The sequence below is a fragment of the Asparagus officinalis genome, chromosome 3 (assembly GCF_001876935.1).
Source record: "Asparagus officinalis chromosome 3, Aspof.V1, whole genome shotgun sequence".
In the NCBI taxonomy this organism is placed as follows: domain Eukaryota; kingdom Viridiplantae; phylum Streptophyta; class Magnoliopsida; order Asparagales; family Asparagaceae; genus Asparagus; species Asparagus officinalis.
In genome coordinates this window covers 67361303-67388182 of record NC_033796.1, presented here as the reverse complement: position 1 = coordinate 67388182, position 26880 = coordinate 67361303, and the positions used below count along the sequence as shown (strand labels likewise).

The following is a 26880-nucleotide window of genomic DNA, read 5'->3' as shown; positions in this document are numbered from 1 at the left end:
GCTAGTTAGGCCATCGAGCTCAATAAATATGATATCCAGTTTGAGTCTAGGACAACATCCTCACTGACTTCCTGATCAAGTCATCTGATCCAAAAGATGACCCACCAGCTCATGAGCTGACTTCATTTCTAGTCCCAAAATCGGTCAAAAAGATCCTATCCCAAAAAAACTGTATTCTAAAATACGATCTACTAGAGTTCTGATCGTGATGGCTGCTGAAAGTAGATGGATCCTCAAGAGAAAGTGGTAGCGGAGTAGTAGTAGTATTGCACAGCCCAGAGGGACACATCTCTAACTACGCAGTAGCCTTCGTCTTTCTGGCCTCAAATAATGAAGATGGATATGAAGCTCTTCTGGCCGGCCTCAAAGCCACCCTAACGGCTAAGGCAGAGTCTGTTTTCATAATTGCTGACTCTCAATTTGTCATCTACAGGTGTAGGAAGAATATGAATTGAACGACCCTAGAATGACAAAGTATTTAGGGAAAGTCAAAGAAATATTGGGCAAGTAGAAGGAATTAGAATCAAGCAGGTCCTAAGGACCCATAACGCTCGTGTGAATGCTCTACCTAAGCTAGGCTCCTCGAGCTCGAGGGCAATAGGAGCCAATATACGCAAGTACCATCAAGTAGCCTAGTATTACCGAAACAAAGGCAGAATCGATCATGCAAATAAACATGCAATCATAGCTACGCTGGATGGATACACTCGTCCAATATCTAAGAAAGGAGACTCAGCTAGAAGACCGAGCGGAAGCTAGAAGCTTGCAAAGGAATGCCTTGAAATATCTCATGATTGAAAATAACATCTACCGCATCTTCTACACAAGCAATACCATGGAGCCTTATCTCTGATGCCTCCGACCAAAAGAATCAGACTATGTCATAAAGGAAATCAACGAAGGCATATGCAAAAACCTCATAGGGAGCCTTAGCATAAAAGATCATCAAGTAGGGCTACTATTGGCTAAACATTTTGCCCAAGTCAAAAAAGCTCACAACCCAATACAAAGCTTGCAAATTCTACTCAAATATCTCGCGAGCTCTAGCAATCAAGTTCACTCCTCTCATTGACCAAATCCCTTTCACTCAATAAGGACTAGATTTGTGAACATTCCCAATAGCAACCGAACAACAAAGATTCTCAATTGTAACTATAGACTGCTTCATCAAATAGATAGAAGCAGAGCCACCGGTGAAAATCTGCCAAAAGAATATCCGTAACTTCATCTAAAAATCGGTCATTAGCATATTTCAGGTGCAAGTAACCAACATGACTGGTAACATCACTCAATATGACAGCAAGGGATTCCATGACTTTTGTAAAGAATGAAAAATCTGACTCAAGTGTTGAATATCATTTCTCCATGATAATGTTTTGATGATAACAATCTATATTGTGTGTGCACTAACTTTCATATGTAGATTTCAATATCAGAATATGTACAAGTGCAAGTGGATATCAAGGCATTTTGAAGTGAAGAAAATGAAGAACAAAAGATAATGTATTTGAATTTTTCTTTACTTAGAATATTTGTACAAGCCTTGATCACACACACGCACACACACACAATTTTAGAACACACTAACACAGGCTTAGTGTGTTGGTTAACTATAGAAATCCCCTATGTTAACCATTAGAATAGTAGTTAAAACTTAATTATAAAAACTCATTATTTCTGAATTTTTGATCTTAATAGTCGACTAATTAGGATAGTAGTCGACTACTCATGTATATAACTCAAATACATGTTTCTGTCTTTTTACAGTATAGTCGACTAATCAACATTATAGTCGACTACTGAAGAAAATGTCAGTTTTCAAGTTTCTGTCAAATTACAGTATAGTCGACTAATCAACATTATAGTCGACTACTGAGAACATTTTTCGAAAACACAGAGTCTGTTTGAACTCAGTGTAGTCGACTAATGACTACAGTAGTCGACTACAAAGACAGTTTTCCAGTTTTTCAGAATTTGAATTTCTGACAGTTTTTGGCCGTTTTTAAACGTTTTTAAACTTTAAAAAATTGTCTTTTCAAGGGCTATATATAGGTTATTTGTTCAGAAAAATAACAGATACATACCCATAAGCTTTGATTTTTGTGCAATTTTTCAAGTGAAAAACATTCTGATTTTCTGAAAAAGAAGAGTTTCTGAAATTGCCTATATACTTTCATCAAAAACAAATCATTTAGGCAATTTTATAGAGATTAAAAGAATCCTAAGCCACTGCTGCACTTCATTACACATTCAAGGCTTATAGGATCATTGTGTTCTTACTACAACAAGTTTTTCTCTCGGTTGTGAGAGGGTTAATCTCTTGGCTTAGAGATTGGTGTTCAAATTGGCAAGGAGTTTGTCAATTGGTGTTGCAATTTGCAGGGACTTGCAAATTGGTCAGGTTTGCGTTTGATTTTGTAAGTTTATTCAAAATCATAGTGAAAACTCTCAAGCGGGATTTGCTTGGGGACTGGATGTACACCGGATTGGTGGAACCAGTATAAAATCCTTGTGTTTGTGTTTGCAAATTTCTGAGATTGCCATTTTTCTTTGCAATTTATTATCTACTTTGCAATAATTTTAAGATAACACTATTCACCCCCCCTCTAGTGTTCTAGTGTATCTATTTCAGATCCTACATCAAGTTCGCATCAGTAGTTCACCCTAAATGCAACAACCTAGCAAAAGCGACAAATAAGTGCATGCTACAAGCACTAATGAAGAGAGTGGACCAAGCAGTAGGAGCCTAGATTGATGAACTCCTCGATATTTTGTGGTTGTACAAGACAACTCACAAAAACTCCATAAGTGAAATAACTTCTGACTGACATATAGAGGGGAAGTGGTCATCTCAATAGAAGTTGACATGCCTACTATGTGACCACAACACTTTGATGAGGAAGCCAATCAAATGGCCTAAGAAGCAGACTCGACCTTGTTGACGAAACAAGAGAGCAAGCACTTTGATCTCTAATAATTAGTCAATAACACATCGTCCGACAGTGCAACAGTTGAGTTCGACGCAAAGGTTCAAAATAGGAGATCTAGTTTCGGAAGACCATCTTCAATAAATAAACAAATAGCGAAAAGCTCACAGGCAACTGGGAGGTACCCTACAAGATCATAAGACAAGCCCCCCAACCCTGCGAGAAAGTTACTAGTTGCAGAATCAAGATGGGAAAAATCTTAGAGCATCAGTGGAATGTAGAACACGTCAAGAAGTGTTTCATTCAATATTAAAGAAAAGTTATCTTATCTTTCTCCACAATTTGATGCAAAGAAGCTAAAGACCTTATTATCAGTTTTTAAGAGTAAAACCAAGGCACTAACCTTGCAACTCGGTCTTCACCTACTTGGCATCTAAAGACCTTAGTATCAGTTCTCAAGAGTAAAAGTCACTAACCTTGCGTCTCGATCTTCACTGACTCGTCCAAGGCACCTAAAGACCTTAGTATCATTTTTCAAGAGTAAACACAAGGCACTAATCTTGTGACTCGGTTTTCACCGACTCGTCTAATGCACCTAAATATCTTGGTATCAATTTTTAAGAGTAAACCCACAGCACTAACCTTGTGATTCGATCTTCACCGACTCGTTCGATGCACTTAAAGACCATGGTATCGATTTTCAAGAGTAGATCCAAGGCACAACGAAATCCCTTGTGACTCGCTCTTCATTGACTCGTCCAAAGGTGGGTCAAAGCCCTTGATATCAATCTTCAAGAATAACCCAAGGCACACAACGAGGAATAATTCAAAGTAAAATCGCAAAAAATATTCGAGTCATATAAAATTAGCCTTTTTCATGGATTTACAAAAATTTTTACAAGACTTTTTACAATGACTCGGTTACCAAAAAGGGGAAAAGAAAAAAGAAAATCATGGAACAGTAGTAGAGGATGAGGTCCCTGTAAGTCAGGTGATGAAGGCGAGCTGAATTCTTCACTGGAGCCCACCTCGACCAAACCCTCATTTGATTCGTTGTCTGCCTCCTCAATATCCTCCGCCACTCCCAGTCTGCCATCCACTTCGAGCATCTTAAGGACGTCGCAAACCCTCACTCTAGAGAGGTACTTAAATCGGTCGGGATTTATTTTAAGCTCTTAAGGGAGCTACTTCATCAGATGATCAAAACCCGCCTTACAAGCAAGAGCAACATCTACTTTTCCGAGAGCACCAGTACAGTACTTCTTGATCACTTGATCTTCAAAGGCACTCGACTCTTAGAACACCAGACATTTGTGAAGGTGTCAGATTTGGTCGAGGAGAGAATTACGTTGTTGCTCAGCCCTTTGAGTCGACTGGGCAACATCATTTCAAAGAGTCCTAAAGAGCGCCTCCTCCTGCAACCTCACCTTCGAGTCCTCTGCCTCGAGCCGAGCCACCTGGGCCCACTCATAAGCATCCTCTCTCTCCCTCTTCTCTGCCTTGACTTCCGACTCGAGATATTTGATCTGCTCATTGGCGATGCCCAAACCAAGATGAGCCTGATTGAGCTCCTCCTGCATGTTTTGCATTTTCGTCTGATCTTGAGCAAGTAGGGCAACTTGATGTCGGGAGAGATCAATAGCAGCCTTGATCTTATCAGCCCGTGAGGCCAGCTCGTGCTCCATCTCCTCCCATCTTCCTTGAGCTAATCCAACTCACTCCATTTTAGGCGGCCGTCACCTTGGCCGAGTCATGAGCGTCCCAGTAAGCCAGCATCTCCTCCCGAAGCTTGAAGAAAAGCTCATGAGCTGACTCATACATGCGAAACAACTCGGTCTCCACAAGCAGACCTCTAGTAAGATAGATTCGGAGGAACTTATGAAGGCTAACATTAGGTACCTTGCTTAGAAGAACTTGGTCATTGGGGAGAAAAATTTGCTCAACTACTCAGGCTTGGTCGGACCTGGATTCTAGGACTGACGCTCTCAAATCTGACCAGCAACCCGATATAAAAATAGAGTTGTCTATTGGCTCCCTCTCATGTCGAGGGCCAACCTTAGCTAACCCAATAAGTGTTATCCTTAACGTATCCCATTTAGAAGGAGAGAGTTCGCTAATGCTATAGCGAAAGGCTACTGGAACTGACCGCCCCGAGGAGCCTCAAGAGGAGTCGACCCCTCCACAACAGTCGGCTCCTCTCTAGTGACTAGTTCCTTCTCAGTTACCGGCTCCTTCCTAGACCTTCTCGAAGACTCAAGAGCCTCATTTGCTTTGGCCTGTGTGGTAGTTCTAGTTTCACCTTCAGTCGGGATCCCAACTCCCGCTAACTCCAAAGCAGGGGAATCAACCTGCATTGTAGTGCTAGCTTCACCTTCGGTTAGGATCCTAACTCCCGCCGACTTTGAACATGTTGAACCCCCTTGACAACCTCCTCTCCCTCAATAGCCAACCGTGGGGATTCAGCACCCATGTCAATGACCTCAGGAGGAGGAACCACTGAAGTCGGAACTCCACCAGTAAACCCAAGCACAGGCTCAGCGGTCTTATCCTTGAGAACAAAAAAGTACCACATACCACCCTTAACTTGGTGATGGCCCTTGGTGACGGTCTTCTTTCTCTTCCTCTTCTCAGACTTCTAAATCTGGGAAGTGTATATAGTCAAATCCAAGCCTAGTCTGTTCGCAAGCTCAGCTAGATCCTCGTGAAGAGCCTGGACCTCCTTCTCTGCCAATTCGACACATAGGCACGTTCAACGTCCCAAAGATAAGCCCACGAGGGGCCTCTTCTAACTACACTTCAAGAGCCAAAAGTGCAGTATGAGAAAGATCCTCCTCCGTAGACGATGTAAAGGAGATGCCGATAGCCCAAAGCACGACATTATCAAAGAAATCATCACATCGATGAGACCCCTCATCGGCTCGGATCTTCTCCAAGCCTTGCCTCTCTACCTCGAAGAATTTCACCTCCTTCAAACCCTCCTGCATGATCTCCAACCATCTAGGGTAGGCCAGTATTAGGTTGGCGCCAAAGATGGAAGAACCTTTCTCTTCATTTCTTATTGGTGTCACTGATATTCAAGACTAATTGAAAACCGCCGACCGACTAGAAATAAAAATGCCCCTCACCCCTGCCAGCCTTGGTGCACATTAGTCGACTCAGGATTCCTACGGTTGGCTTGACATTCAACCATAGACAGATGATGAGGAAGGCGACTACGAGAACCACTAAATTGAGCTTCAACTGCACCAACGATATTCCAAGTGCTTGAAATACCTGTTGGAGAAAAGGATGCAGAGGCAAACGAAGACATAATCGAGATGACACTAACACGTGGCACCAAATCACCCCAATGGTGGTGGATGGCATTGACAAGCGTAACAACATGAAAGCACTGGAGATGTCATATGCTTTTGACCATTCAGCGAGACGTAACTGGAGCACCAACGATTTGTACTGGCAGATCAACGAAATCCAATCCCCATTGCGAGCCAAAGAGGGTTGCAAGCCAAAACTAGATTCTACATTCTTACAGTTTGCTTTATCTACCACTGACTTGAGCATTATTTAGGCCTCTAACATGTATTGCCTGTGCATGGATCTGCTCACTTCAAATTCCCTCAAATTAATCAATCATTAGAGAAGATAAATAGACCCTAAACTCCTCCAATATTCTCTCATTCATATAATTAACTCTCTGACATAAAAATAACTATATAGGCTAAATTACTAGATTGGTATTTTTGTACACTCCTATTATCAATTTGGTATTTTTTTTTTTCTATTCTCGACGACATTTTGGCATTATTTTCTTAGCCAAATGTTCAATTCGACCCAAAACTTCGCCACCGACGAAAAAAGCCTTGAAATTTTTACTTGATGTGAATAGTGCTATCGTATATTCATGAGGAAAGTGCCAGAAGATTATTTGGCACAGTGATATAAGAATAACAACTACGCCCAAGCCTATGCAAGAAGGTCGAGTCCACTACAAGTAAAATTTGAGGAAAACAAGAAAGGACATGGTATTACCTCAAATATAGAGAAGGAAAAGCTTGAGAGGTCCAAAATTGCCGGAAAATAGAGGTTTCCCAGCTTTTTTGTCACAATTGATGTTTTGGGTCCAACTGCACATTTGGCTTAGGAAAAAAACAATCAAAACATCACCAAAGCTATCAATCCGGTAACAGGGGCGTAAAAAATACGAATATGGCAATTTAGCCTATCTATATAATACAAGCATAGATGTTTTTGAATCTTAAGGGGTATAGGGTTCCAGTTCCATATGAACAATCCACATCTTAAGCACATTTGAAAATTCTCGTATAAATATCTACCTTTTCAGGGCTGTGCGGATGTGATAGAATTTGTGGAAAGCAATTTTAGGAAATTATTTTTTGAAATTGTTTCCACTTCTCTTGTTTGGTTCAAATGAAAAAAAAAGGGAAAGCAACATAGGCATCATAATTATACAGAGATGTGAATAGGTAAGTGAACCTAAAAAATATGAAAACACAATTCCTATCAAAAAGCACAACAATGGGCTTAAGTGGACTCTACATTGTCCTGTCATGCTGCTTTTTTGTTTCCATTTCTTTTTCTTAACTCTTAAGAAACTAACCAAACAGCCCCTCAGTGCTCTCCTATGTTTTCGTGTGACTCCTATATTTTCGTGTGACAGCATAAGATGAACGTGGAACATGTAATAAGATAGATTGTTGATGAGAAACTAGTCTTAAATCACGATTTTGTGAACAGTCCAAAGAAAAACAAATCATCCACCAGGCATGAGATAAGTGAAATGAGGTGTAAGGCAAATTTAAATCTTGAAACCTATTTCAAATCTGTGATATATGTACACAACATCCATACTCTATTCATAGAGGACGTACATTAACCATCACCAGCAATGTAAATAGAAAAGCTAAATATTGCAAAGAAAAAAATGTCTTACCTAATAGATAAATGATTTTAATTCTTCTACTAAAACTTTCATACGTGCAAATTTTAAGAATAAAATCACAACAAAAAAGCATGTGTAATTGAAAGATGCTACCCAAAGAGATATTACAAACAACTGTGAAATACCGCGAACATTGACTCCTCAGCAGAAAGAGAAGAATATAAAGAATATAAAGATGTAATCCCAAAAGGCTAGTTCCAAGCCAAAGAATCAAATGCAGTTTGTTTGAAGAACCAACTGATGTAATATGAACACTACTTTGTGAATGGTAAAAGTACAACAAATCAATTCACCGTATTTAAAACTCAATCAAGAGTTAGCTGTAACAAGGAAACTTGCCAAATCCCTTGGAAGAACAGCAGAAGAGGAAAGAGGCGTTATAACACCTATCAGCAGCACCACTGGAATTCTTCTGCTGAATCTCAAGATAATTTCCAGGAATGTTATCCAAAATGCTGATACAAAGACATGAAAAAGCGCAAAAATCAAAGTTCATAGCAACTAAGCACAGAGAATGTCCCTATCAAACAAATTAACCACTTCATTATATTCTCATTTTCCTTATGGCCATCAAATTCCCTATCCAAAAATCACTATCAACAAGCACAATAGCTATATGGAAATGATTCAAGCAAATACAAATAGAACCAAAGACCTTAGAAAATTGATTGACAAAGCAATGCTACTAAGCTATCTTCTGAATGGGAAATGTATTATTCTTCTTCACATATGCACACAACTCAATTGGGAGGTTTCGATGCTTTAAAGTTCAGAACAGAAATATGCATCTAATACTGTCTCCAACTTCTAGAACTTGCCTAATATGTAAGATCGCTTGGTTCTGATGATCCCTAACATACCCGTTCACTGTACATCAGTTTTAAGCATGTGAATCCTACATGAAACTTAAATGTGATCATATACACTGTAAAACAGTGTTTCATGGTGGACATGAGGTGTTATCAGTCTGCTATTAAAGAAAAACAGTTTAATGGTAAATATTTTGGAGTTGAATGCAGCTACTTCTTGGATTATAAAATGGCAAAAACATCCTCCCAAAGACATTTATTTCTGCTGTAAAAATGCATAGGCAAAGCTGCTCGCCTCACAAACCTCAAAGCCATCGAGCAGTATACATGAGCAATGCAATTTATGTGCAACTGTTTGTAAAGGATGTCAGTGTGACACACAGAGGGCCTCCATTATCTGTAGTGAGAAGTGATCGAAAAAAGATTCAAACTTATATACTCAGTTTCATTGCATGCATTGTGTCTCACAACCATGACCATGCAAGCAAATCTCCAATGCATGCCCATCAAATTTATCTATGTCCTTCATAGTTCTAACTGTTAAGTCAGATTGGTGCTCTAGGGATACATCATGAAACAAGAAAAAGGTATAAGCCTATTTGACAGCTCCAAGCAATAAGTTCAAAAAAAAAATTCAGAGAAACCAAATAAACGAATATGCTTAAATTTATTAATCCCAAAAAAATACAATTCACATACTTTTACTGTGAAATAGGTGCTCAGAAAAAGCATAGATAAATGACATAAATATGAATGTAGAAGAACACAAAATATCTGGTAGTACCTCATCTGCGATCCCTTGTCCTTTCCCTTGTCCTTGTCGTAGAAGGTCGGGGAAGACCAATTATTGCCACAAGCCCACTGAGAAAAGAAGCAATTGCTGCTACTGCAAAGGCCGGTGAATTACCACCTCCAAATAACTGGTCAATTGGTCCACTTCCAAGAGATACAAGCATCTGTTTTGCAATTGGTTAGCAGATAATTACAGCTGTACTGACCAATGTAATTCATAAAGAAGATTAATAATGCCTACATTTATTTTGGCTGATTTCTCTTAAAACATAATTCCTAAATTTTTCGGAATTTCTGGTAAATACTTTATGAGTCTAATGATGAAGACTTGCTAGAAGCCTGAGATCAGGCAATTATGAACCGCTAGCATATTAGCTCTTAACATACGTCCATCTTAGTTTGGCTTTTGTGCCAGGACACAAGATATGTAAATCAACTTCTATAAAAAAATAATAATAAAAGAAGGAAAATGAGAAGAGGAAGGAAAGGAAGAAAATATATCATTCCATAGCAGCAAGGCTACATAAGCTGGACATCAACAAACCTACATGTCGAAGTTCAGATAGGAATTTAATAAGCTTATGCTCCTTTAACATTGAAGAAAACATGGACAGGTAGTAGGAGACTCTAGTATAGGAAATCTATCCTTCGTGGGTGGGTCCCTAACTTTCAAACTTGAATGCAGATCTCCCATTTAAATTAACAACAATATTACATGCAATGATCAACTATAAGAATCCTCTCTGGAATGTTGGACCTTGACCAATTACAACTTTTCCCACTTTTCTGAAAAAAAGATAAGCTGAAGAACACTTCAATTTTTTATTATTTTTATTTTTATTTTCATATTTTGTTGGCATCCATAGAGCATCTTTAAACTCCAAATTTTATAAATGAGGAGTTTGATGCCTCCTACATCCAAGCCACCTGGCTGCTTTATGCGCTATAAAGACTACAGTCTCTCTTAGATGTCCTTACTGTATTGAAGAATCATTGAGCCGATTTTTTCACTTCTCTTGCTTTGTAAATTTGTTGAAATTATGGCCTATCAGGGGGCAGCTTGTGAACATCCATTTAAAGCAGAAAACTATCAGTTCTTTTTAAGATTTTTACCTTTTTAAGGATTTCCCAGGTTAACTTCAAGAAGTGCTGAGGGAAAGCAAAGGTACCAAGACATCCAAGTCAGAATTTTGAGGATTCACCTGATTGCACCTAATACTAATAAATACTACGAAAGCATTGATATGTTACTCAGTTTCAACCACTTAGAATGAACTCTTCTATCATGACCTTGCACCATCTTGAGACTGCTTGGTTTACATGCTAGCCAGATCTTTATGCACTTTACATCATCAATTGAGCTTCTACCATCAACACTAGTCCCACTTTTGGTTCTTGAAATGTTTTTCCCTCACAAGTACTGTTGCTCTTTTTTTAAGCTATGTAGAGAAAACTTTACTGATGCAAAATATCGGGTCCTCATGGCCTAAGAAGCAGTTTCATCCATTACTCTTTATTTTACTGTCCTCATCGATATTGGTGAACTTAATTATTTACCATATAACCTAACTTAACTATTTCCCATATAACCTACCTACAATCTCTTGCTATGGTTCTCCTTCCTCTCCCTTGTTGGCCTTGTAAACAGCATGGACTTGTGTGTGTTTACCATACTTGCGTGTTTATCATACTTGCGGGTCTAACCAAAACAACCTAATTGCTCATACTCGACACCTGTCAGATAACCTGTGTTCCATCAGAGGTGAATTAAGTTAAAGTATATGATGTACGACGCTGACGCGTAACGGACAAATTCACAGAGCGGGACTATCGAGCTAATTTAATTTTGATTAGGAAATAAATTCAATTTTGATTCATGTTGGACCGATTTGTTTCCTCTATTAAAGAGAATCTTTTAGAGTACAATTTAGTACTTTCTATTTCTTTGTAATTATTAGGAACTATTTATTTTTCTATGTAAGAAGATAGATGCAACCCTAGAATTATCAGATAATTTTCTATCAATAATTTTTTTTTTTTTACTTTGTGGATTCAAGGTTGTCTCTTTGTGAATTCAAAATTATTCTTTGTGGATTCAAGTAACACCTCATGGTGGATTCCAAGGCTTTTGACTTCCGTGCTACGTTAATTGGTATTAGAGCTTTGTTTCCAATCCGATTGTAAGTGATGAAGCCCCTATTACCCGAACTCAAATTAAGACCCACAAGGACCGACTTGCATTGGCTATGAAGCATCAGAAACCGGGACGAGTTCGAGATTGCATTGATGGTAAAGAAAAACATGATTGGACTCTGCATGAAGAATTCAATAACGACATCAATGAGTACAAAGCCCTACACTGAAATTGTGGTCCTCTCTTCTCACCCCGCTACTCATCTCCAGAATCCCAACGATTCCTCCGTCTCCTCTCCTCCTCCACTCCCTCCTCCACCTCCGAAGAAGGCGACGCCGACTTCGAGCTCGAGCAGATCCAAACCCTAACCCTAACCCTAGCCCAAGCCCAAGCCCTAGCACCTCTATCCACCACCATTCCCCTCTAAACCCTAGCCCTAACTCCTGCACAAGCAGATCGCCGCGCTCGCTGTTCCATCGGAAGTGCAACTTCGGCATCCTCGCCGCTTTGCTAGAGGATTCCAAGGCCAGAAGCCCTAACCCTAAGTTCCTCCAGCGGCAGCACTTCAATCCCGTCGGCGTCGCCATCGGCATCGACATCACCGTCTTCCTCAGCGAGGATGTTGTTGTCTTCTCTCTCTCTCCAATCATCTCTCCCTTTCTTCTCTATCCTCCCTCTTTCTTCCTCTATAAGCTTTACTGAGGGATTAGAGTAGGATTCTTGGGGTCCGATTCAGAATCGAAGTATAGGGTTCCAATTACGACTTCTGCCACGCAGGGTAATGTGCTTAAAACCCCTTAATTTTGATGATTATTGTGATGGGTTTAGTTGCTGCTGAATTTTTCTCTATTAAAAATGTTAATTTTGCATTTTTTTGGTTCTCATCAAGTGATGATTGAAGTATCTAGCTGTTTATGTGAAAAAGTTTGGATTTATCTGCAATTGATTATAAATTGGTGGGTTTATGATGCATTTGTATGCTTGATCAGTCTTTCACCCTGAGGAAGTTGCTAATAATATTGTTGAATCAATTGAAATTGCTTGATTGTTAGAGAAAAAAAGAAAAAGGGAAATTTGTTAATTGGGCGGGTCTTATGAAATTGGAGAGGAAAATTCAGTAGTATTAACTAATTTTTACCCTCATAGAGGCAATTCTAAACAAATCATTAATGTCAAAAAGTCCGGAAAAGTTAGGAGGTTAATGAAGTTGGAAGTTTTCTGATTCATTTTAAATGTAGGAAATATAGAGAAACGAAAGAAGATATATGAAAAAGAAAGTAAAATAATTAGTAATAAGAAAGATGAAGTTACATCTCTAATTAGGCACCAATTGTTGCAATTGACAAGTAGCAGCAGACTAGCAGTTTTGTTTATTAGTATAAACTTTAAAAGTATTGAGGGATGAGTGATTATGATTGTTTTTATCTGTTTATGGAGTTTTAAAGCAGTAACACATACTATGATGAGGAAGCAACAATCTTGCTTTGAGAAACAATTTGTTTGAAATACAAAGTGCAACTGAAAATTTACATTCTTTTAAACAAACCCTCATTCTATGTGTTCGTTGTTTGATGCATCTATTCCTCTATACAAATGATTAATGTTTGTCATTGTTTCAGGAAATTGAGATGAATTTGGTGATTACAGACTATTGTATGCAAAAATAAGGTACTCCTTTTTTAATAAAATTGGGAGACATGTATTGATGCAAAAAAATATAAACTCTTGATTCTGTACAAAAAATCCAATACATTCTGCAGCACTTCAATCAAATTGCAAAAAATATATAAAGCTAGGCTTTCTTTTGTATGCAGAATTAGGTTTGGTCAATACCAAATATATTTTGGAGTACACACTCCACATAGACTAATTCTGTTGCCCATAGCAGCAGTAGTATGCCAATTTTCTCAATTTGTTTGCATTATACACAGACTAAGCAATGTGAAGAGCTCCATAGTATTCTTAAACATAATATTGTTTAGAAGTAACTACATTCAATTATAAGCATTAAGCATGATGGGGATTCATAATCAACTCCACGCATAAATGCTTTAGAGATAAGATATTAGAAATAGAAGCCTGCTCAGAGAGAGAGATAGAGGATTTAAAGAATAAAATAAGTTGAAAGGATGCCTTAAGAATGAAACAATTAAAGGCTTCTCATTTGAGGTTTAGAAATAGTTCAATGACAAAGTCAAAAGGATTTTTGGGTGAATGTTGGAAAATGTTTTAAGCTTAAGAATTTGTGAAAGATGACTAATGTGGAACTACGTAGCATTGACTTAAGAATTAGCGGTACATGAAGTTTGATTGTGGACAATTAGATCAATTTCCAAAAGAGAGGAGAAACAACTTCCTTTTTATCTTTTGTTTTGAGCAAGATTCACTCTTCTTGGTCCTTGCTTTCCTATTGCCATACATGTTGAAACTATTTGCCACAATATGACTGCTAGATTAACTTATTCTAACATTTACTATTTGATGTCTAATAGTAAATCAATCTGATGGATTGCTGACTTTTTGGGCTTCCCTATATCCAGGCTTATAGTTTCATGGGCATTTACAAAATTAGAACGGCCCTAAATCACATGTTTAACATATTTAGCATAAGTGATAATTTGTTTCGTGGTTAACAAGAAAGGGAGTGTGATATAGCCTTATAGTTTCATGGGCATTTACATAGGTTTGTGCTATTTGACATCAGAGTTAGAAACTTGCTCAAAATTCCATCCACTTTTGTACAACTTTGAGTCATTCTTTTCTATCTTTCGGAGGGCTTCAGATTGGACTATTTATTTAACATGCTTAGTTTGGCGTTTGAAATAATTTTCAGTTTGATGGTGTTGCATTTGGTCTTACTAAATGCATATGCAAGCTTCATAGAATTTCTGACTAAATTTTGTTGCCGACATTGATGTCCAAGGATTCTTCTTCTTAGTAGAGCTTTGCAATCATTATGACCCAAAGAGTTCTATAAAAGCTTAGTTCCCTTTTATCTTTTTTAGATTTGGCAGTTATTATTTGGAGGCCCTAAAAATATGACATACACTCAACCTCCATAATGCTGAAGAGACAAGAAATTAGCGGATGAATTACACTCTCGAGTTTACAGCAGCAATACTATGAGTATTGAGCTGATGTGATCTTAGCCCCTTAAGATATGTCTGAGGTCAGTTTCAATCTAGAATAGGGCATCACTCCGCAGTCACAAGAGCATTTGCTGTCACAATAAATTATTCGAGTTTTCCATTCTTCTGCTTTTGCTTATTTTATTAAATTCGATTTTTCAATCCATTCTCTACTAAACCTATTTGGGTTGGTGATTTGATTTGTTTAGCATGGCTACTAACTAAAAGCTAGATGCTTAATGACATTATCCCTATGTTGTAGTGACACAAATAGACAAAGAAACTGCATGTAGTTAGTTAATTCTGAACACACACACAAACACAAGGTAGACTTATCTGGAATGCGATGCAACATGCATTTATGATACATGTTACATATTATGATCTTAAATCTTAAGATACTCCAGGTTAATACATGAATAGAAAACACAATTGCTCTATGATTTCTATTTGAGAAATGTTGCCTTTCATTGCATTTGCATTTTCATGTGCAATTTTTGCAGAAAAAATATAGGTATAAGCTTCATATGATCTTTGTGTAGTTCTGTTTGCTTGCAGTTGCCATATACTATATGATGTTTATTAGCGGTTTTAACATGTATTTGGCGGATGCCAACTATGTTTAATAGTTAACAACATCTGTTATTAGCAGAACGATTGATCGTCGCAAAAGGCTAATAATTGCAATGGATGTTGCATTTGGAGATTTGGTTGCTAAGTTTTGGTTGCTAAGTTTTAATAGGTTTTGTTTGTTCGTGTGTTAGGGATTGGAGATTGATTACGTCAGAGATGATGATGGATGGATCGAATCAGACAGTTGACTTGGTTCATCACAGTTATGAAACAGTAATTTTATTTCACTTTTTAATTTTTAATTTTAAATAAAAATTTTCACACATTTATGCACTGAAAAGATTGACCTTTTATTGTGCTATTTCGGTTTCAATTTTGAGTAGTTATTTGATCTTTAGAAATTTGGTTAATGATGACTAGGGATGATATAACCATGAAGATAAAACCTAAAGTTTCTAAATTTCGTCAATGACAGTTAAGAATCATTTTTAGAAATTTAGGAGAGCTTTTGTTGAGGAGAAAATGAAGATTTCTTCTGCCACGGTTGGCGAGAGAATGAACTATTGATATGTGCTCAGATCTGAAGATTTTCTCTGTCAAAATTTTATTCATTTTCTATTTATTTCTCTTTAACATTAATAACAAATCTTTGAAAGGACACATTAATAAAGAGATTATTATACTTAGTTGATGATTTACGGTAGTGAATTTTAATATTTGATAATATTTTTTTGGACATGTCAATTATCATATTCTATAATTTTTCTCTTAGAATTAGTGACAGAGAACTTTTATGGTTTTCAGGTGATGGAGAAGGTCGTTAAGAAGATCTTGGAATAGGAAATTTCCACGCCTAAATAATGCAAGACCCCGTTTAAGCCTGTAATAGTTCTATTTCAGGTTTTGCTCTTATTTTCCTTCTTTTTACTGGCTTTGTTTATTTTCCCCCCTAATGATAAATATACGATATTATAATGTTTGTCTTTGAGGCACGATATTAAGATGTTGGTTTGCATTATTTTGTATGATAAAGTTGTTGGCCTTCTTGTTTTGATGATATTTAACAAACAATTTACTTCTAATATTGTTTGTCTAGTGTTTGTGTTTTCGTATTTATTCTAGACAAACAACGAGTTGGAGGATGGATGGATTGCGTCATAACGATCATAACAAATGGAGGTTGATGGAATAGTGGTTAAAGCTATGCAAATTCAAGTTGAAGATCCAAGTTCAAGCTTCATCCGCAAGTGTAGCAAGTTGAGCTCATTGAAGACCTTCATCAAGTTTGGGTAACTTAGTTTAGATTTTATATTATGTGTGTTAAGTACCTTAAGCTCAAAATCATATACACACATACACGTATGTGGTTATATATATATATATATATATATATTTCATATTTACTATTGTGTTTTTAAAATCATTGCATAGAATATGTAATTTTGTGAAAATTCTATATTCTTAGTTTTTGGACTTAACAATAATCATATACATATTTTATTAAGTCTACATAATTATTGTGCAAAGTTTCAAAATATGGTTTAGCCAAAATATCAAAATTCACATGTTTACATTTTTATATTTTGGCCTATTTTGCAAAATAATGATTTTTCACAAATAGGAAATGCAATTTGAAAAATTCTTTTTGTAACATGTTCATTTACATGTTTATATACATTTCCCAAAGTTTTATTATTTTTAGACTTCATTTGTTATTTTTAATAATTTTTCAAAAGTCTCAAAATCTGTTTCAAAACCTGTTTTTCTGTAGTGTCAGTTCGCGGTCGACCGTCAAGTGTTCTAAACTCAGAACTGTTTTTGCATGCAGCGCTCACTGCGTCGACATGCCACCGCGCGACCGCTCGCCCAAGCTCCAAGCAGTCACGCTGATCGACCGCCCCGTGGCACACGCCCGGTCGACCGCTCGCTTTGTCTATGATTCTTTTCATTGCTTTTCGCCTGCCCTCCGGCCGGGTCGACGCCCCGAACCTGTGACATGAGCTCTACAAAGCCGCTAGTTTTCCAGCCGTTGCTGCCATCTGCATTTTTTGGTCTTTTCTTGTTTTTCTCTTGCCTTTGGGGTTTTATATAAATACCCCCTTACCTCAGTTTTTACATGATATCCAAGAGAATGTTTTTCAAATAGTTTAACAAGGGTTTAAACTTGTTTAGTGATTGTTTAAGTTTATTTTAAGAAGCTTTTAAGCATTTGAGTGTTTCGGTTTTGTGAATCAATTCCACAAGAGCTTGGGGAGATTATCTATTGAAGTTTGAGATTCCAACTATCCTCCCTCCATCTCTTGTTATCAATTGAGAAGTTTTCTAAACTCAAACTCTAGCTTTACATTTATATACTTGTTTGATTATCATTGTTCTTAAGCTAGATTTTATATTTGAGTTTAGCTGATTTGATTTTATTTACTCATTGTTACACACACCCACTTGAGCTTATTGTATTTGCATACATAGTATATTAGGATTGTGAGAGATTGTAACATTGAGTTGTGCTTAATTGAGTTCTCATCTATTGTAGAGAACAAATTTATATTTGTTACATTGTGAGTGGTGTAAGGTTTTCGGTGAGCTAGAAAACCGAGTGTGTTGTGAAGTTTTCGGTGAACTAGAAAACCGAGTGTGAGGAGTGAACGTTGATCGGTGAGCGTTAAAAACCGACATTGTGAGGTATAAACGTTATTCGGGTGAGCGTAAAAAACCCGGTTGTGATAGTGGATTTCTCCCCGGGAGAGGAGCGGAGACGTAGGACAGAAGGTCCGAACTCCGTGATCATATCGTGTGTTTGAGTTTGCTTTGGCGTACTTTATCTTATGTTTATATTTCTTATCGTCATTGTCCATAGCTCATTATTTATATGATCCACTATCTAGTTCATATTGTTTACCCCTCGTGTTAGTTTCATATCCTTGTATATATTATATATTGCTTATATCTCTTTGCTAGGATATTTCTTGTTCATATTGCTTATCCTAGCTCATATAACTTGTTGTATTTCATACTTGCTAGGATAACTTGTTAATAGCTCATATAACTTGTTGTATTTCATACTTGCTAGGATAACTTGTTAATTAGTTTTAATTGGTATTTAAATCGGATTAGACATACTTGCTAGGATAACTTGTTAATTAGTTTTAATTGGTATTTAAATCGGATTAGATTAGCATAAGACCATAATCACCCAAGTGACTGACTCATGAATAACTCCTTCATAAAAAATCATGATTGGTTGTCACTCAAGTGACTGACTCGTGAATATATGTTATATTGAATGTAAAGTTTTGTTGCTATATTGTTTTATTAGGCCATTATGTGTGAGTTGTTGGAATAGTATTGTTATATTTGCACCATGAAATATTATTAGGCATCTATTTTTCAAATGCAACTCATTGGATGTTCTTCATAGTTGCTAGCTGTAGGAATCAGTTTGTATAAAAATAAAATTTAGATCAAACAACTTTAACGAATTGTAGAAAAGAGGCGAGGGCCGTGCTTGGCACGGGGTACATACTAGTATATATATAGAGTAAAACTCTTGTCAACTTAAGTTGATAAGAGACATTATCCACCGAAGTTTTTAACCGTTGGATTAAGTTTTTAGATTAAGATCTTCTTTAGGTGATGTGGCATGAATTAATTACAGGAGGGGTATTTTCGAAAAAACAAAATTCATACAAAATAGGAAATCTCTTTAGATTTATTCTCTAGCATAAAGAAAATGAATTAGCCCGTAATAAAAAAGATACTCAATGTTCCTCTTCTTCTCTTCACACCTTTTTCTTGCTGCCATAATTTTTACGGCGACCACATGATCCCCGGTCACCAATCTTATAAAAAAAATCCTACTTGTAAAATATGTAAAAAAAATTCTAATTCATCCTAAACTTCTCTTGCAATTCATCTATACTATACTCTGTATCACAGATCCAAGATCTAATTTTCACAACAAACTTGATATTTTAATTGCCATTGGAGCTTCTTCAGTTTCACAACACGTGCGCTTCTCTTAAATGAGAGGGGTGAGGATGAAAATCTGAACAAGTAACCCTCTTTTCCTATTAATTAATTTTAAATTTTAAATATTAAAGATAATCACTCATAGCAAGCGAGAGCTGTAAACACAAGCGGAGTTCTTTGGCCGGGCCGGCGGAGTTCTTTGGCCAGCGGGGCTGATTCATTTTTTTTTATCCTAGAGAATAAATCTAAAGAGATTTCCTATTTTGTATGGATTTGATTTTTCCGAAAATACCCCTCCTGTAATTGCCACATCACCTAAAAAAGATTTTAATCTAAAAACTTAATCCAACGGTTAAAAACTTTGGTGGACAATGTCTCTTATCAACTTAAGTTGACAAGAGTTTTACTCTCTCTCTCTCTCTCTCTCTCTCTCTATATATATATATATATATATATATATATATATATATATATATGAGAAAAATGAATATGCTTGGTACTAAGCACAAATTTTATGTCTTGGTAATATAATGAAAACATGAGGGTTCATTTACCATCTTTCAATAGAAAACTTGATGTAGAGGATTTTCTTGATTGGATTAATAAGGTGGAGAGATTTTTTGGATTGAGAATCTCAAAAGATTAGAAGGTTAAGCGTGTGCCCTATTGACTTAAGGATAAAATATTCTTTTGTTAGCCGTCATTATGTGAGGAATGTGTCCACTAGCAAAGAAAAAAATACGATTATGGTCGAAGATGAAGAAATTGTTCAAAGCTCATTTTCTTCCTACCTATTATTATATACGTTCAATCGATATCCAAGTTTGCACTCTAATCATGCTCATGGAGAAATTAAGCAACCACGATCTGCCCTTAAGAAAAATCCTGGAGTTGTAAAGAACATCGTAGACGTACTAAAGAGAGAAAGACCACCTTAGAAGCATAATATCCTCCGCAAGAGATGCACCATGATGCAGAAGACTCGTAATATTATTATTGATAGTGACAGTAGCAAGATACTTGCCTCTTGGCGTATGTTATGATACCCCACCACGCCCCTAGACCTCCCATATCGTATCCGACACGTTTTGGGTATGGGTACACACTTGAAATAACATGGACACGAATTGTAAGCTTAGATCTACAACTTTGTGATGCCCTAGTTGTTGTCGTGGAGGAATTTGTTGTGCTCCTCAGTTCTACTCTTCTGCAACCCCTTATCACCTTTATCTTGGTCCAACATCAAAGCCAAACCAAAGAATTGAAACCTTAATTTGAGGAATTTGGGGTTTTGGTTCTGAAAGAGGGGCGGGTTTTGGGTGAAAAATGTGATAATGAGTTTTCCAATGGAGGGTTAAGATTGATTCCAGGGAGAGTTTGGAGGTGTGTGCACCATTAATTTTGGAAAGATAGGATGGCTAAAGATGCTTTTGCCTTTTGTCTTTTGTCTTTTTTTCTTATAGTCCAGATTGATGAGCAGGCATGGGCTTTTTTTGGTGGTTGTGCTTTTGAACTTGTGGGTTTAGGCATGTGCTTAATTCAAGAAACAAAAGTTATCCAACAAACTCAAGAAATTCAAAATGGTAGGCTACTAAATATTGCAGAAGTGCAAAATAGCAGTAAAAATGCTACAAGTATTTTACTTCAATATTGAATTAATGTAATATATATAGTCATGTTCCCATATCCTACTTTTTACAAATTTTTTCATGTTCCGTAGCCTTACGCACGCCTATACTTGTATCCGTAGCCTTACGCACGCCCATACTCGTATCCGTACTTGTACCTATGCAACATAGGTGAAGTTAAGGTTCAAAATAGAGAAACGCACCACTACTTTTAAGATCGTCTAGATTCGCAAAGGCAATAATGTGCAGATTTATGAGGTGTGAAGGGAACATTTTTCCATTGACCACAACTATGTTGATGACGCGATGTGTGATGTAGTCGTGATGGATGCTTATCATATGCTTTTAGATAGGTCATAACATTTTAATGTTAGTGTCTCTCACATGAGAATAGATAATGTTTATATCTTCAAGAAAGATAAATGTCGAGTTCCACTCGTGTCTCTTAGAAAGGAGCCATCCAAGATTTAGACTATTGAGAAGAAGAAAATTTTGGTGGCAGACAACAAGGCTTTCACAGAAGACTTAAAGTAATCAGAAGAGGTCTATGCATTGGTTGTAACTAAAAAAGAACTTGTCCCTACCAAAATTCCTCTTGAGGTGCAAGCCTTGCGACTAAGATTCCTGATATTAATGGTGATATGTCAGTGAAGATGGGTATTATGCATAAAACTTTTGAATCTACTATGGATGATATTACAGCTATTGATGTTGGTGTCATGAAGGAGAAGAGGAGAATAAAGAGCAAGGCAATTGATGATATGTGTAACTTGCTTGGCGGAAGGTCCAAATCAAAGGAGACAAAAGAATTGGGGATGAAATATGTGGAAAGATCTTCTTTGGAAGCAATGATCATCAATGATTTTAGCAAATGTTGAGATGATACTTCCGGCACTTGACAATGAGAAGCAACAAGAAAAATATTTAAAGGAGTTTTTCAAGTCAACTGCAATGTCACATGCCACTAGTCACATACACATGCCGTAGAAAAGTATCATATACAAGTTCGATTCAGAAGAAGTTCTAACCAAGGAGGTAAAACAACATATGAAAAAAATCAATGTTAAGTACAAGATGCAGGAGAAGAAAAATGTGTATCAAGGAAGCTACTATTTAAGTAAATATAAGCTTGGGGATAAACTTCTTTCAACAAGAGGAGATTGATGTAGGACACGCAATGGACAAATTCATGGAGGAGTGAGACTATCACGAGCTAATTTGCTTTTGATTTTGAAACAAATTCAATTTTGATTCATATTGGACTGGTTTATTTCTTCTATTATGAGGAGTCTTTTTAGGTAGGATTTGATACTTTTTATTTCTTTATAATTCTAGTTTCATTAAGAGTCTATTTTATTTTTCTATTTTAGAAGATACATGCAACCCTAGAATTATAAGATAATTTTTCATCAATAAAATTCTCTTTTATATTACTTCGTGGATTCGAGATTGTCTCTTCGTAATTTGAAAATTGTTCATTATGGATTTTAAGAACACCCCTTAGTGGATTCTGATGTTTTTAACTTCTGCACTACGATAGTATACTCATAAATACGACAGTCTATATAGTTGAAACTTGTGTATTGGAATGGTCAGATGGAGGTTAGCATGTTCATTGTTTAGAAATTCTTTTTCCAGCTTACCCAGCATCTATGTTCTGTTTATGATATCATTACTTTGCTCTATTAAAGATGTCATTTCATGAAGACAGCCATATAAATCCGAAATTGTCTTTACCGTGTCTTCAGACTGGTGAATTTTCTGCTCCAGGAAATACAATTGTATCTTGCATATAACTTTCTTTTTGCTCATGTCAACACATTTTCTGGTTCCAAATAACCATTCAAGAATATATCACCACCGCAGTATGATGGACCATGTCCAACTTGAGTAATAAATTGGACCATTCGGTGTAATGTTTCTAGTAGTCGCTCTCATGTAAGGTTATAATTCCTTCTGCCTTAGTTCTTTCATTACTATTCTTGAAAGGGCAGGTTGCTCATGGATCTCGCATGCCCCATTCTCATGATCCTTATCAATGTCATTCCACACCTCCATTTACAATCTTCTTGATGTTAAAACCTGTACGATTCATAACACTCCGGGGATGTAAATAATTAAATGACATTGACATCACCGTTTTCTAGAAGGCATATATAAACTATACCTAGCATGAACCAAAATTCAAATCACTTCTAGCAACCTGTAAGCTATAAGGTAAAGAATATTACATTTCAAAGGGTGAGCCAGCTGAGTAACCTCCCACAAACATAAAACTGATCGATAATTAGCGAACCCAGGCTTCTTACGTAGAGTGGTAGAACCAATATTAAGTGGGCCTAAGAGATTTTTGTCATTCAACTAAACTCATCTCCCAAATCCGAAAACGTAGGACTTAGAAATAATGGTTAACCCACTATCTCATCATAAAAGCAGTCTAAGGTAAGTCCCTCCTCAAGGACCGACCATCTTCGCTTTGCCTTATAGGATTGCACTACATAAGAAGGCTCCTAAGACAATACCTACCATATTCTACAATTACTAAAAATCACAAGCAGAGAAACGGAATGCCTCGGAGCTGATAATGCCAGACTCTTAAGAGAGAGATAAAAGGGTCATCTCAATCCAAGCAAAATTATAGCCTTAATAAACAACAACATATTAACATGGAGGTTTAGGATTCTGCTCTCTCTTCTCAAGTCCTTCAAATGGATTTTGTTCTCTCTTTCTTCTATTGGACTGACTTGATCTTCGGAGGGCCCATGCCAGACAAACCATCACACTGAGTCTTGTTTGTTTGAGAGATCACAAGTCTGTAGGCATCCTAACCGCATGAACGAGGTTCCTCTTTGATCTTGGCCAAGTCCTAACTTATAGTTCAACTAGGAAGCACATTGTCCAACTTGTTCAAATAGATTGTCCTGCCATAGAACTGAATTGGATTCCAGAGAACATAATCTTTTATTAGCCTTTGCGCACTGCTAAATTCATTATATGAACGAACGAGTGTTTTCCATAAATTAACAAAGGTGTTCAGATAGACTTTTGGCAGTTTCTTTTATTTGAAAAACAAAAGTGCGGGTTTGCAAAAGACAGACATGGACTAAGCCAATCTACCCGGAACAAATTGGTTCAAAAGGATCGACGCCTGATTGAGTCAAAAGCATATTGACCATATCTTCACCTTACTATTATTCCATTGTGGGACTCAATCCTATCGCACGCCTTTGCTAGACCAAACTCACAGCCGAACTAAATGGATGTGAGTTGTGCCTAACAAAAGAAAAAATCCTTTTGCATCCCAAAGACCCTCTTAACATCTGAAACTTGACACCATCCTCCTGCCAGAGTAGATTGTTTGAGTCTAATAAAAATTCCTTCATGACCTGCGTTGCCAGAATAAACTGTTGAGCATTGCCAAAAAGCATTGACTCTGAGTTGGAGACTGTAAGACCCATCTTCGAACACATAGTATAAACTCACACAGCTAGGGAACTGCCCTCCAAAGTCTTACAGGTATCAATAGACAATACATGCAATATATTGACAATAATACATGCAATAAGGATAATATCAATAAATGCCCATTACTTGTTGAAGCACTTTTGGATGTAAGCCCAAATGTCTACTGTATTCATACAAATTGGATTTTTCATGTTGTGAGAAACAACTAAATATTGTAGGAATTAGTGAGTTTCTCTGTACCAACAATAATGTCAACAACAAATCTACAAGTCATTTCCCAAATAACTGAGGTACTGATGAGGACAAGCTTCCATATTTGCTATTTGACTTTTGTTTTAGTAGTAGATTTGAATTTCGAATTGTAGGTGAGATTTGGTAATTAATAATTGCGAGAGATTTGAGGGATTTGATTTTGTGAGAGATTTGATTATGTGAGATTTGCAAATCTGTAATATTTTCTCTCTTTATAAACCTTGTTGTAATCATGAAAAAAAATAAAGAATTAATGAATGAAACGAATTATTGTGTTAGCTTAATCAATTGGTGTGAAACCATGAAGGGTGTGAAACCCTAGGCTACCACTGTCCCTATTTCATCTTCTTCAACCTCCGAGCTCAGCGCCTCCCCACTTCCACCTCCACAAACAGCCGAACCGCCACCCAGACCCACGCCCGCATCCTCTTCATCACCCCCTAAACCCCACCGCCAGATATCCTCCCTCCAACTCCTCTCTTTGCAGTCGCGCCCCAACCCACCGCTCACCCCTCCTCTACCATAACAGCCATCAACGCTCTGTCCTCCTCTCCCTCCCGATCCGAACAAACCCACACCCTGCCCTTCTCCGTCCCATCTCCTAACCCAAGTCCAGCCCCTACCCTCCTCTTCCTCCACCTAAGAAACCCTAACCCTCCCTAGTTGTCTTCCTCTCCACCGACCGCTCCTCCCCCTCCTTGCATCCGTTAGCCCCAACGCCCTTTCCCTCCTGCTCTCCTTCCATGCCGAACAGCCCCACAAAAAAACCCACAAACAAATCTTGTGAATGTGTCATCTAGCAGCAAGAAGTGTAGTACACTGGTATCTCTCAGTGACCATTTGTTTGATCAGCCTTTAATTAACGAAGCTTTAAATATTATTGAAGAAGTTGGTGGATCTTTCACTTTGTTAAATGTGAAGTGGGCAAGGTTTTAAATGTCGGTTATCGGGGATTTATCGGACGGTCAAAATTCTTATCGGATAGCGGAAATCGGGGATATATCGGGGATAAATAGTATTTATCGGAGTAATATACTAGCAAATAATAAACAAACATAAGCTTGAAAAATAATATAATGTTAGTCAAAATGGAATAACAAACTAGCAAATAATAAGATAACATCAAGAATGAAGAACCATCTACGCATCTACATAATTATTGTTTAATCATGAGATTCATAAACTAACTTACTAAGTTGATATTTAGTAGTTATGAGCCATTATCAATATCCATAAACAAACATAAGCTAATCACCAATCAACCAAGTTCCAAAAGCAACAAATAGTTTATAATTTGTAAACATTCAAAGAGCAAATCCAAAAGAAAGTAAAAGCTCCCAAATCCTACCTATCGGTCGATAAAGCCGATATTTAGAGCCTACTTATCGACCGATAAGTACCTTTATCGCCGATAACTTGCCGATAAACCTCAAAAAACGATAAACGATTAAAAATCCTACTTATCCTAGCGAAAAGCTCCCAAATCCGATAACTCGGCGATAATATCGGATTATCGGCCGATATTTAAAACCATGGAAGTGGGTCAAAGTGCAGATGTCATGTCCTATTCTGAACTCGTTGGTGCAGATGATGCGAACACTCTTAATCAAGTAATTGATTCTTTAATTTGTCTTGCAAATCCAAGTTACAGAAGAGTTTCGTGCGTTCACTTGAAGAGGGTTGGAATCCTCAACTTCATAATCGTCAAACTTCTTCCAACCCACGATCTTTCGTCGCAGATTTGAATTGTATTCCGCAACCGCTCAGTCCACACGCCCTCGTCATCCAGTTCGCCGTCGTACCGCCTCCGGAGGTTCCTCACGTTGAGTCTGTTCAGATCGATGAAAGTTTCGCTATCATATTATTTTTCTGTCGAACTCATTTTTATTAGTTAATTGCATGGGTATATCATCTCTAAGCTCTTATCATATATTCACTGCTTGATTAAATTTGTGAGTTGAGAGTAACTGAATTTGTGATTGTTGAACAATTAATATTGATTATAGAACTTACGCAATGATAATGAATATAGCGGTTATATTGCTTGAGATTGGAATTGTTTATGATTATTGATGCAAATCTTATTAAAATCCACCGGTCACATTAGTTGTTTTAAATTTAATTTCCTTCCTGAAGATCATGAATTTTGGCGAGACGATGCGTTATTCGATTTAAATCGCTGATTCTGATAGACCTCATGTCCCGTTTCGCAGCATTTTTGGTATCAGAACATGGTTCTATGG

General features: G+C 37.2%; 1 protein-coding gene across 1 annotated transcript in view; it reads right to left on the bottom strand.

The window, feature by feature from the left end:
• LOC109835242 (sucrose transport protein SUT2-like) overlaps positions 7962-26880 on the bottom strand; it is a 31838-nt gene continuing 12919 nt past the window's right edge. Inside the window, 2 exon segments of the mRNA XM_020403227.1 lie at positions 7962-8342; positions 9481-9652. Coding sequence (XP_020258816.1) covers positions 9482-9652 — 171 coding nt within the window. The 3' untranslated portion in view covers positions 7962-8342; position 9481.